The sequence below is a fragment of the Aulonocara sp. 'chitande type north' Nkhata Bay genome, linkage group LG13 (genome assembly GCF_057382095.1).
Source record: "Aulonocara sp. 'chitande type north' Nkhata Bay isolate Kocher_YH1m ecotype deep benthic linkage group LG13, A_spYH_male_GT1.1, whole genome shotgun sequence".
Taxonomy (NCBI): Eukaryota; Metazoa; Chordata; class Actinopteri; order Cichliformes; family Cichlidae; genus Aulonocara; species Aulonocara sp. 'chitande type north' Nkhata Bay.
In genome coordinates, this window is record NC_141356.1 from 30,357,388 (window position 1) to 30,371,278 (window position 13,891).

General features: G+C 41.0%; 1 protein-coding gene across 1 annotated transcript; it reads left to right on the top strand.

Moving 5' to 3' along the window:
* The first annotated feature begins 837 nt into the window (after nucleotides 1–837).
* On the top strand, nucleotides 838–7,151 carry LOC147316368 (uncharacterized). The gene is made up of 4 exons (XM_086258157.1): nucleotides 838–989; nucleotides 2,336–2,618; nucleotides 2,800–3,315; nucleotides 7,125–7,151. The coding sequence occupies exons 1-4, from the start codon at nucleotides 904–906 to the stop codon at nucleotides 7,149–7,151; spliced, it is 912 nt and encodes a 303-aa protein (XP_086114283.1). The 5' UTR covers nucleotides 838–903.
* Nucleotides 7,152–13,891: the final 6,740 nt, after the last annotated feature.

Here is a 13,891-nt window from a genome sequence, read left to right on the forward strand (position 1 = left end):
AACACATGTATCCAAAATACAAAACACATGGGGTAATTGCAACCACGCAAATACACACCTGAAGGCACTTACTTGCAAAACCGAACACCAATTAGCCAACTACAAAAAGCCCTCAGCGTAGCCATTTCAAGAACTTCGCAAGCATGGATGGAGGGAGAGCAAGAGGAAGAGGAAGAGGAAGAGGTAGAGGAGGAGGAGGAGGAAGAGGAGGAGGAGGCCGAAGAGGCCATGCACGGACCCATATTTCTGATGAAATAAGAGCAACTTTGGTGGACCATGTCATCAACCATGGCCTGACTATGAGGGAAGCTGGGCAGAGAGTCCACCCACATCTAAGCCGCTTCACAGTGGCATCTATACAGTTTTTGCCCGTTGCTTGAACACTATAAACCCATGCTCAGACTAAAGTAACACAACGTGAAGCTTTTGTTACCATACCTCAAACACATGTACCCATACCTTAAACAAAAGCGCTGCTTTGCACCCCAGTACCAATTATGCAACACACCTACCCCTTTATGCAACACACATGGTCCTGCATGCTACACTCTATTTCATACATAAGACACTTCGCTCACAAAATGAAATGTCAGGGTGCCATTCGGAAAACACATGTATCCAAAATACAAAACACATCGGATAATTGCAACCACTCAAATACACACCTGAAGGCACGTACTTGCAAAACCGAACACCAATTAGCCAACTACAAAAAGCCCTCAGCGTAGCCATTTCAAGAACTTTGCAAGCATGGATGGAGGGAGAGCAAGAGGAAGAGGAAGAGGTAGAGGAGGAGGAGGAAGAGGAGGAGAAGGAGAAGGCCGAAGAGGCCATGAACGGACCCATATTTCTGATGAAATAAGAGCAACTTTGGTGGACCATGTCATCAACCATGGCCTGACTATGAGGGAAGCTGGGCAGAGAGTCCACCCACATCTAAGCCGCTTCACAGTGGCATCTGTAATACGAACATTCCGACTAGAAAACAGGTATGTCTTCACCTCCATACCTTCTGCTCTACTCAGATGGTTTCATAGCACTGTTCTACAGTATATCACATTACCATATCAAGTGTACGGGGTGCTAATGCTCCTTTTGCAGCCAAAGTGGCTGATTCCTTATATTGAAGTACAGTGTTGTACAGTGGATGACACAGTACATACAGTAAAGTACTGTAAGAAAAATAAGCAAACCGATGACAATATGTGGTTGTATTCCTCCAGAATGACCCGAAGACCTTCTGGGGGAGGACGGCAATGCCTGTTCACACAACAGCAGGAACTTGCCGTTGTGGACCTAGTGAGGGCAGACAATGCCATCCGTCTCCACCAGCTACGACGGAAAATACTTGCAGACAGGCGAGTGTTCAGCAACATAAACCATGTGAGCATCACCACCATCAGACGCATCTTGGGTAAACTCAGCATCACCATGAAGCAGCTCTACAGAGTCCCATTCGAGAGGAACAGTGACAGGGTTTCGACATGCAAGAGGGTATTTTCCCCGGTGCCCAGCGGGAGAGGACACTGCTTGCGATGTTGATGAGGTCCTGTGGCCAGACCCCAACAGACGGCGGGATCCATGAGCCCACTTATGCACAATTGTCATGGTTTTTTGTGTTTACAGTATAGTGTTTTTTCTATTGCAGTATTATTGTGTTGTGGTTTTTTTTTTTTTGCTTTATCTGAATTCATGGTACTGCGATGTACACTATTGAGTAGGTCTATTTGCGTTTTTGGTTGTTTGGAAATGTGTCTCCTGTAAATGTGCCTTCTGAATACACAATGGAAATCAAGGACTGCAGTGTTTTATGTAAAGAAGACTAGTGTGTTCCCCCTGATCTGTAAGTGTTTGCATATGATGCAAGTATGTGTCATTTTGTCAACAGAGTTACATTTTGACAGAGGAATGTTAGGTTTTGACAGCAGAGTTTAGGTTTTGGGAGTGGAGTTTCATTTTGGCACAGATGTGTATGGTATATTTCCCAGTGTTGTGTCGTGTTTACTTGTGTTTAGAGTTTTGGCACAATGAGCGACGTTTTGCCAAATGTGTTCAAGCAACGGGCAAAAACTGTAATACGAACATTCCGACTAGAAAACAGGTATGTCTTCACCTCCATACCTTCTGCTCTACTCAGATGGTTCCATAGCACTGTTCTACAGTATATCACATTACCATATCAAGTGTACGGGGTGCTAATGCTCCTTTTGCAGCCAAAGTGGCTGATTCCTCATATTGAAGTACAGTGTTGTACAGTGGATGACACAGTACGTACAGTAAAGTACTGTATGAAAAATAAGCAAACCGATGACAATATGTGGTTGTATTCCTCCAGAATGACCCGAAGACCTTCTGGGGGTGGACGGCAACGCCTGTTCACACAACAGCAGGAACTTGCCGTTGTGGACCTAGTGAGGGCAGACAATGCCATCCGTCTCCACCAGCTACGACGGACAATACTTGCAGACAGGCGAGTGTTCAGCAACATAGACCATGTGAGCATCACCACCATCAGACGCATCTTGGGTAAACACAGCATCACCATGAAGCAGCTCTACAGAGTCCCATTCGAGAGGAACAGTGACAGGGTCAAAGGACTTCGAGCTGAATATGTACGGGTACGTGTAACTGTCCCTTACATTTACAATAGAGTATTGGTGAAGTCCAGTAGCAGCTGAATATGTACCATATCAGTACCACATGGATCTATTCTGAGAGCTACACAGGTACCTGTGTGATGGGGTGAGGGTGCTGTATGTGTAGCACTGTAGTACAGTGACATGTTCCCCTTTTTTTCAGAGGATCATGGCCATGGATGGAGCTGCACAGCCTCATGAATACATTTTCATTGATGAAGCTGGATTCGACCTGAGCAAAACAAGACGACGGGGTCGTAATGTAATTGGCCACAGGGCAATTGTGCACGTCCCAGGGCAGCGCGGGGGAAACATCACATTATGTGCCGCCATATGCCTTCGAGGACTTCTGCACCATCATGCAATGCTAGGTCCATACAATAGCCAACACATACTCACATTTCTAGATGCTCTCCATAACATAGTTGTACAGAACAGAGCAGATCAGCCCAGGTTTGTGGTGATATGGGATAATGTCAGTTTCCATCGGGATGCTCTGGTCCAGGCCTGGTTCTCCAACCACAATCAATTTGAAGTGGTATACTTGCCCCCTTACTCACCATTTTTAAACCCTATTGAGGAATTTTTTTCGGCTTGGAGATGGCGAGTATATGACCGCCAACCACATGCCCGCATGCCTCTTCTGCAGGCAATGGAACAGGCCTGCGGCGACATTGAGGTGACAGCGATCCATGGATGGTTTCGGCATGCAAGAGGGTATTTTCCCCGGTGCCTAGCGGGAGAGGACATAGCTTGCGATGTTGATGAGGTCCTGTGGCCAGACCCCAACAGACGGCGGGATCCATGAGCCCACTTATGCACAATTGTCATGGTTTTTTGTGTTTACAGTATAGTGTTTTTTCTATTGCAGTATTATTGTGTTGTGGTTTTTTTTTTTTTTTGCTTCATCTGAATTCATGGTACTGCGATGTACACTATTGAGTAGGTCTATTTGCGTTTTTGGTTGTTTGGAAATGTGTCTCCTGTACATGTGCCTTCTGAATACACAATGGAAATCAAGGACTGCAGTGTTTTATGTAAAGAAGACTAGTGTGTTCCCCCTGATCTGTAAGTGTTTGCATATGATGCAAGTATGTGTCATTTTGTCAACAGAGTTACATTTTGACAAAGGAATGTTAGGTTTTGACAGCAGAGTTTAGGTTTTGGGAGTGGAGTTTCATTTTGGCACAGATGTGTATGGTATATTTCCCAGTGTTGTGTCGTGTTTACTTGTGTTTAGAGTTTTGGCACAATGAGCGACGTTTTGCCAAATGTGTTCAAGCAACGGGCAAAAACTGTAAAGGCTGATATTGTTTTTGTTTTGTTTTTTGAGGGTTTTTTTTTTTTTTTTACCTTCAGCCTTGAGATCATCTCTATAATTCTATAGCACCTTAAAATAAGACCTATCAATATGTTTTAATCTCAAATTAACTGATCATTTTATTTCATGACAGGTGATGTCTAGTTGTTTCAGTTAACTGTAGCAATCATTCATAAGCATCAAACCTGGATCCATTTCATGGTCAGAAAATAGACAAGGAGCTGGAATAATAACAAATGTTTAACATTAAATGCAATAATGTTGTGCTGCCTGAAGAAAAGGGTCCTTTTAACAATTGCTGTGTGTTCAAGTCACTGTCATTTAAGACTGAAAATCTAGTTCATTCAAAAATAGGCCAGTGGTTTTAGCCACTTATCCCTGAACTTTAATTTCATGAGGTAAGGCTCATTAACATCTAAACACAAGCTACAGAAGAGGTGCAGATTTTACATTTAATTCTGGCCAGCAGACTTTAAGGTTACAGCACTATATGAGTGAGTCGCGTTTGCTTATTCCTTTCACAGATGAAAGTTGAGCGACTCTCACCTTGCAAGTCTATGTGGCAGCAGTTTCTTTGTAAATATATGTAAATGTAATGGTAAGTCCTGCCTGTTTTTCATTCCTCCACTCTGTGGCCAGAGATTGAGTGGGCACAATCTATCATTACCTGGCATACCGACTAACAGCACTGATGTACCACTACAAGACCCTTTGTATTTTTAGGCAATTTGTTGAACTCTAATTCCAAATCCAAAAAACGCTCAATAAAATTTAAATAAAAACAGAATTCAATGATTTTCAAGTACCATAAACCTATAATTTATTCACAGTAGAACACCGAAAGCATATCAAATGTTTAAAATAAGACATTTTACTGTTTCATGAAAAATTTGCCTATTATGAATTTGATGACAGCATGTCTCAATAAAGTTCATACAGGAGCAAGAAAATGCTGGTAAGTAAGTGACACTAAAAATTAAAACAGCTGGAGGAACATCTTGCAGTCAATTAGATTAACTGTCAACAAGTCAGTTACATGACTGGGTATAAAAAGAACATCTTAGACTGGCAGAGTTTGTCAGAAGTAAAGATGAGCAGAGCTTTAACAATCCGTAAAATTACTGTGTCTACAATTTCAGAATTATGTTCCTCAACTTAAAATTGTGAAGACTTTGAATATCTCTTCTGCAGTCTATATAATCATCAAAAGATTTATGTGGATAATCTGGAAAAAATCTCTGTGTGCAAGAGCGGAGCCAAAAATAAATACTGGATACCTGGGAAGTTTGGACCCTGAGGCAGCTCTGAGATTTAAAAGACAAACAAAAAAAAACCCTGAATGATTCTGTCATGGGAAACATTGCATGGGCTCAGGAACATTTCCAGAAATCATCATCTGTTCACAAATGCTGGTTAAAGCTCTTTCATGCAAAGAAGAAGCCATATGTGAATATCATCCAGACAACATGGCCATCTTCTCTGGGCCAAAGCTCATTTAAAATGGATTGAAGCAACATGTAGAAATGTTCAATTGTGAAAAGAATTGAAACTTGAAATTCTTTTTGAAAAAACATGAACCCCAAACCAAAGAGCATAGGGACCATACTATCTATAGGTACTAATCCATGATCATACCGGTGGATTAGTGCCTACAGAATTGGCAAGTTGCACATGGAAAGTCGCCATCAATGCTGGAAGATTTATGCAGGTTTTAGATCCATACAATCTTCCATCCAGACCTCTCTGTCAGGAAAGATTTTGCATATTTTAAAAAGACAAATTGCATCTATTACAATAGAAAACCTTCATAGTAGAAGAGTCTGGGTGCTGAAACGGTGACTGTTGAGCAGTTACAATCCTACATCAGACAAGAATCAGGAAACTTTCCTCTCCCGGAAGTTTTGAAAAGTTTTCTAATTTTTCAGACATTTCCACTGACTGGTATTAAAAGAAGATGCGAGGTTACACGGTGGCAAACATGGCCTTGTCAAACCTTTTTTTATTTTTCTTCCTCTGTTTAAAAATCTGATATGTTTTCTAGGTTCTATTTAAGACTTGCAAATTTTTGTATTTTACTTTTATTTCCATTTTACGCAGTATCCCAACTTTTTTGAATTTAAGATTGTACCTTTATTAGGAAAATTTTCATTTTACAGTGTGACATTTGTCCCATCAGGCTCTGCTGGAGGAGTGGGAGTGGGGAGGGAGTTTTTCCTTCCCACTCTTGCCAAGTGCTTGTTCAGGGTCGTCTGATTTGGGTTTTTTTCTCTGTTATTGTAGAGTCTTTACAGTACAATTTAAAGCACCTTGAAGTCACTGTTGTAGGGATTTGGCCCTAAATAAAATAAAACTGAATTGAATTAAAAATTGAAAATGCCATATATTACCTTGACTATTAGAGGCAAGCCACAGGTGATGACTTACTTTGGTATTCTTACTGTAAACAAGTGCGATCCAGTCAAAGGCAAAATAAAATGTCCATTCTGGGGAAGAATGACAATTGCAGCATATTACTGATGTAAAGCAGATGGGATTTAGATGCATGCAATGCTAAGAGAAAAAAATAAGGCACCATATACCAGTGATTGTCATGCACTACACAACTGACTGGATGAGAAGTTAGCTCTTGATGTGCTCAGAAATATCCTAGATTTCTTGCTGAAGCATCCTTTTCACTCTTTTAAACAACTTTACATTTGAGGTTTTGCATGTTGTAAAATTTTCATATTTTCCCATTTCAAAGAATGCCTTTCAGGTCATTATAATACAGTCAGTTCACCTGGCCATGCTGCATCCAGCTGGGTTTTATGTGTATCTGGGAGGAGAAAGCAATATTCATGATTGATGACTTCCCAGCGAAGAAAAAAAATCTGAAAAATCTTACATGTCTTGTGGCTACACTGCATTACAATGCAGACTATTGAGACTACTGCTGGTGTAAAGAACTCAAACAGTATGTCATTTTGGTCTTCACTGAATAGCTCGGTCTGTGATTACTGGATGGCTGCATGTCAGTGAAAAATAAGGGAAGGATGTTGCTTTTTTTTATGTTTGCTGCTCACTAAAGGCAACATCAGATTTATATTTTTATTACATCTAATATAACCTATATTTCTATTGTACATGTAGTGCCATTTTTTTCAACTATATCTCTTCCAAATCCCCAGTCCAATGAGGCCCCGGAGAGGGATTGACCGCCATCGTTCCTCTTTAGGTCTCTCTAAGGTATCCTTTCTTCGCGTGATTGGAACCAGCATGAAGTTAGAGGTAAGGACTTGTGCTAATGTATTAAATGTACAATTATATATACTACAGTTGCACAGAGACCTCCCTTCTCTTTGATTTGTGCAAACTGGACTGTTTGGATAAATCTATCCTTCAGTCTCTCAACATAACAGAAACATACTGCAGCAAATATGGCATATTTAGATGTTACCAGGTTACCAACTGTTTTCAACAGTTAGACAGCTCTGGTGTAACTGTAGCCCAAATATTGCAAGCTTTGTGTGTGTGTGTGTGTGTGTGTGTGTGTGTGTGTGTGTGTGTGTGTGTGTGTGTGTGTGTGTGTGTGTGTGTGTGTGTCCATGAATGTTGCAGGATTTGCTTTTGTTTTGAGCTCCAAGAATTAAGAAGGTTTCTTGGCTTTATTTCAGACCACAGCAGCTTGTGTCTCCATATTTGTCTCAATAACTCCTTTTAAGCACCTGCTGCTATGTGTTGTTTTCCCCTCATTATGGGCAAATTACTGCTCTGTCTTTGTTTTGTATGAAATAGTGCACCTAATGTAAATCAGCAAACAGCCCGAGGCCCCTACCCACTTGAGCCCAAGTTTATCTTCCTGTCAATCACATTTAATTGGATCAACAACAAAAGGACACAAACAATTTATGAATCATTTTATGGAACCAGGCTAAATCAAAAGGACAGCCACATTTCATGCGCACACGGATGTCCACATGGAAGCTTGCGCGCACAATTATGCATGAAAGAAAAAAAATAAAAAGAATGGGGTATATACTGTAGTGTGCATAGGCTGAATGTGCTGCTAGTATGCACTCCTAACTGTACTGTAGTGCTTTGTGTCAAAAAAAAAAATCCTCATGTTTCTCTAAGCATTATATGACCTAAAATGCCGCAACAGTGTCAACAACTCAAGGCTCATGAAGGTTTCAAATGGCTCTTATAAGGTCAACAAAATAATTAGGCATTTCAGAATAGTATAATGCCATGGGCTCTTGTGCACCTTTTTGGTCCACTTGTTTTCCTTTTTAAAGGTTGCATCATGTTTTAACATCTGGATAAAATGCAAAGTAAAGAGATTTTCTGGAGCCTTATATGTAACAGAACCAGAACAGCTTTTGCACAGCTGCTTGTGAATCAGCCCAGTGACACAATTTGTGAACTGAATGAATTTCTGGCAACTGCTGAACACATTTTGGGACCAAACAATGTCTGCAAGATGCACTCAGGGTAAGTGTAGTGTGATTTTTTTCTGTTATTTTATATTTAATTAAAGGTGGAAAGTTATATGAGAACCCAACACAAGCCAAATTGAAAATCATCCCTGTGGTGGCACTTTAACAAAGGAGAATTACACCCCACTGGTACCTTGTCAGACATCTTCACAGCTACAGCATATGTAAATCCTAGAAGTGAAGCAGTGTCTGTCATAGCTGTCAAAACAATATTCTGTAGAGACTTCATTCAGTGCGGGGATGAAAAACATACCTTGTACTGACACTTTTGTTATTGTCATCTACTGTAAATACGCTGAAACATGTCAAAGGCAATAGGCACTTATTCAGCACTCAGTTGTAACAAGTCCATTGCCTACATCCTTCAAAATAAATTCGTTTTACAAGTGTTGCATCAGCAAACAGTAGCTATATTGCTGTTGTTGCTTTCAAAACCCAGTTGTGCCCTCACTATACCTCTTTAAGGATGCTGTAAAGCAGAGTCAGATGCTAACCTGTTTTTAGGTGCATCCAGAATCGTATGTCTTCCTGAACCACATCAAGGAGGCATATTCTACCCGTAGCTTTCATTCCTCTAGGTCTATTTTTAAGTGAAGAGTTTCCATGGTAACCTGGGGTGCAGGTATTGCTTGTTGAAAGTGGTTTTTGAGGTCTAGCCACGGAGTTGGAATTGAATAAAAAAAGAAAGAAGCAGAAACAACAACCTTACCTCCAATCTTTTTAGCTGCATAGTCGGCGATGACATAAAAAGAAAAATGTTTGAACTGCTGTAGGAGATATTCAGTAAGGGGAGGTGAGGATACCAAACTGTTGCTTGATAGATGCAAGGAAAGACTTGGCAGCCTTTATGAGCTGGAAAGCATCTCAACTCCACCGTTTACCTTCGGGCCATTTTCTAAAGCAGGCTCAACTATTTGTAACAATGTGCAAAGATGACTTCATGCTCGCAATTTGAAGGGCATTACAAACTGACCCAGACTTGTGGTTAACATTAATGAGTGTGTTGTGTTTGAGACAAAAACAGTCCATTAAAAAATTGATAGTCAACCACTGAAGCACAGAGGTGCACTTACAAGTCTTCTTCTTCAAAGCTTGAGGATGAAAGTGTTTCTGGAGTAATGTGATCGTGAACAAAAATTGGCCAGAGAAAGGACAACGGCACCGATTATTATGACTGTCTTCAGTGCCAGTGTCATAATGAAAGGATGACACTTGAAAACATGATGCACAAAGACGTGAGAAACTAACCAGAAATAACTCTAATTAATTTGTTTTTTTCTTTTAGGAGCTATGTACACAATACATTAATTACATGAAAGGTAATGACGCTTTGTACCGGGTTTAGCTGCAGGCTGGGAAGGTAAAAAAAACAAAACAAATAGTGCTGTTAAAAATGGATCATCAAAACTCTGATTCAAAACCTCACACATTTAGACCCTCCCCTAATTCCACTGAGCTGTCTTCTTGTTTGTGTGACAGCACTTCTATCATAATGCTGACAAAGCAATGATAACTGTAAGACTCATGTGTTAAGTTTACCGTGCAACAATTGGAACGGAATCATTTGGACAAAAATAATAATAATACTTGTCTGTGTGCATAGAGAAGACCTTATGTGGACTTCCTCTCACAACCACTTACAAACCATATTAGTTGCTCATAAAAGCATTTAATTCCCTCTTTGCAATAATCTATACTGCTCATACTGTAGGAAACAGTGTGACGCGACCTCTATTGGTGAGGCCTCTCGGCATCCATCCGTTTGGTGATGGATGTCGTACCACTTTTGACCAGGGAGATGATGTTGGGGTTTCAACCATATTTGCTGGGGAGTAGCTCTGAACCAGAGTCACAGCTGGTAATTGATCAATCATTAGCCCTTTTTTGCACACCCTCATAATATCACACCATAATGAGTAATTGCGAATGTGGCAGGAGCAGTAATAAGAAAACTGGAAAAAAAGAAAAGAAAAAAAGAACAACAATGCCACCTGGGGAATAGCACCCCAGGAAATGTTAACGTAATGAACCTTAATTATATTACCAGATGATAGCAAAAGCACACAGACTCGTTACTGAAAAGGCAGAGGTGTGACACATTAATTTCAATAGTTTATTTGACGAATCAATAAATACAAAATGAGACTGGAACTGCAACAACAGAAGAAAAAAGAACAAAGAACAGCAATAATTAAAATATTTCTCTCTTGTATTTCTTTAAATATACAATCACAATACTAAAATGATTAAAAACAGCAACCCATGTAGACTAACAAATGAATACAATTAGCTTTAGGCTCGTGGGGATGTAATCTACTCTGACAAGTGCCCAGCGGTGCTACCAACTCTACTCAGACATGTCTCACTGCAAATCTCACTGCAAACTAAAATGATGTCCTTTATACTTGAATTCCGGTGTGGAGAGGGAACTTACAAGTGCCAAACTGCACCTTTAAGGAAAACTCCACCCACATATAGACACGAAGCATGGCATTAAATAACACTCTCACATTGTATGTGCTCCCTCGTGCATCCAAAACAAGCTCTGACCCACTGAGGCACTAATTCCAGAAGACCTCTGAAGGTGTTTGTGGTATCAGGATCCAAGATGTAGTATATCCTGTCTTCTGATTTAAGAGGCAGGGCCTACATACACTTGCTTTTCCAGCATATCCCACAGAAATGAATGGATTAAGTCAGGAGGCATCTAAAGACCAAGACAACACCTCAACTCTTAGTCGTGTCCTTTAAACCATTCCTAAACAGTTTTTGCATGATGCCATCAGGAAATATGAGCGTAGAGCACAGGTGTATAGTGTTTGCAGCTATGTTGCAAACATAGCGGTACAAGTACAAGTCAAAGAAAAATAGACTCCAATGCCAGGACCCGAGGTTTTCTTGTACAGTGTAACACAGCTTTTCCATCGCTAAAGTAAGTTCTATCAATCATACTCCTCTGTGAGACAGCAGGCCAATCTTAGCTCCAAACAAGCATCACTGAGTCTTGCTGGGTAGATGTGACCAGATCAATCAGAATATCCATAATATTGATAGAAATGTTGGCATCGATACCAGCAGCAGTGGGCAGCAGGTGAGCAGCAACAGGTAGGATTCCAGCTCCAGAAAATGCAGAGGAATGAACAGATTAACGACTGTTGATGATTGTTCAACTTGAAAAGATCTGCAAGGTATGATTGTTTGCAATGTGTGTTTTTCGTAATCTATTACTGTTTATTTACTATGTAGGACTGTTTTGGAAAGGTTGGGGTGCGCTGGTGATTCTCTTGTATGTCAACTTAAGTCGTATTTTATAAAAACAAACATGCACTATGAAAAATGCAAGAACCTTCTGAACCATTTTGTGCTGAATGTCACATTTATTTCAAAAAAGATTTTCAGAAATATGTGAAAAGGTGTGTTCAGTTGTTTTAATTCGTTATTGTGGAAAGTGAAAATCACTGTGGTGAATAAAATGTGTTCAGAACGACCAGACTGATGATGATTCTACTCAAAAACCATAACACGCTGCTCCCCTATAGAAACTATAGACTGCATTTATAGGTTAAAAGTATTGGTATCGGGCAGCACGGTGGCACGGTGGTTAGCACTGTTGCCGCACAGCAAGAAGGTCCTGAGTTCAATTCCACCGTCAGGCCGGGGTCTTTCTGTGTAGAGTTTGCATGTTCTCCCCGTGTTTGCGTGGGTTCTCTCCGGTTACTCCGGCTTCCTCCCACCGTCCAAAGACATGCAGCTTGTGGGGATAGGTTAATTGGATAATCCAAATTACCACTAGGTGTGAATGTGAGTGCGAATGGTTGTCTGTCCTTGTGTGTTAGCCCTGCGACAGAGTGGCGACCTGTCCAGGGTGTACCCCGCCTCTCGCCCCATGACAGCTGGGATAGGCTCCAGTGAAAAGGAAAAGGATAGGCGGAAGCGGATGGATGGATGGAGTATTAGTATTGCTATCGACAATTCTGGCCCCGTGTTTACTTGGTATTGGATCAATACCAAAATTTGCAGTACCAAACAACAAAAGCTTTTTGGTCTTGAACTTGTAGGGACTAAACTAACCACTATATACAGTGGCTTGCAAAAGTATTCGGCCCCCTTTAACTTTTCCACATTTTTCCACATTACAGCCACAAACATGAATCAATTTTATTGGAATTCCACGTTAAAGACCAATACAAAGTGGTGTACATGTGAAAAGTGGAACCAAAATCATACATGATTCCAAACATTTTTTACAAATAAATAACTAAAAAGTGGGGTGTGCGTAATTATTCAGCCCCCTGAGTCAATGCTTTGTAGAACCACCTTTTGCTGCAATTACAGCTGCCAGTCTTTTAGGGTATGTCTCTACGAGCTTTGCACATCTACAGACTGAATCTTTGCCCATTCATCTTTGCAAAACAGCTCCAGCTCAGTCAGATTAGATGGACAGCGTTTGTGAACAGCAGTTTTCAGATCTTGCCACAGATTCTCGATTGGATTTAGATCTGGACTTTGACTGGGCCATCCTAACACATGGATATGTTTTGTTTTAAACCACTCCATTGTTGCCCTGGCTTTATGTTTAGGGTTGTTGTCCTGCTGGAAGGTGAACCTCCACACCAGTCTCAAGTCTTTTGCAGACTCCAAGAGGTTTTCTTCCAAGATTGCCCTGTATTTGGCTCCATCCATCTTCCCATCAACTCTGACCAGCTTCCCTGTCCCTGCTGAAGAGAAGCACCCCCAGAGCATGATGCTGCCACCACCATATTTGACAGTGGGGATGGTGTGTTCAGAGTGATGTGCAGTGTTAGATTTCCGCCACACATAGCGTTTTGCATTTTGGCCAAAAAGTTCCATTTTGGTCTCATCTGACCAGAGCACCTTCTTCCACATGTTTGCTGTGTCCCCCACATGGCTTATGGCAAACTGCAAATGGGACATCTTATGGTTGAACAGTGCTCCGTGGGATGTTCAAGGCTTGGGAAATCTTTTTGTAGCCTAAGCCTGCTTTAAATTTCTCAATAACTTTATCCCTGACCTGTCTGGTGTGTTCTTTGGACTTCATGGTGTTGCTGCTCCCAATATTCTCTTAGACAACCTCTGAGGCCGTCACAGAGCAGCTGTATTTGTACTGACATTAGATTACACACAGGTGCACTCTATTTAGTCATTAGCACTCATCAGGCAATGTCTATGGGCAACTGGCCGCACTCAGACCAAAGGGGGCTGAATAATTACGCACACCCCACTTTTCAGTTATTTATTTGTAAAAAATGTTTGGAATCATGTATGATTTTCGTTCCACTTCTCACATGTGCACCACTTTGTGTTGGTCTTTCACGTGGAATTCCAATAAAATTGATTCATGTTTGTGAATGTAATGTGACGAAATGTGGAAAAGTTCAAGGGGGCCGAATACTTTTGCAAGCCACTGTACAAGGAACAGCCCACAAGACCTGCCGCAG

Coding starts and splice junctions, on each gene's coding strand:
- LOC147316368 (XM_086258157.1), top strand. CDS start 904: ATGAGGGAAGCTGGGCAGAGAGTCCACCCACATCTAAGCCGCTTCACA. Junction 990..2,335: donor ACATTCCGACTAGAAAACAG/GTATGTCTTCAC, acceptor GTATTCCTCCAG/AATGACCCGAAGACCTTCTG. Junction 2,619..2,799: donor TTCGAGCTGAATATGTACGG/GTACGTGTAACT, acceptor CCTTTTTTTCAG/AGGATCATGGCCATGGATGG.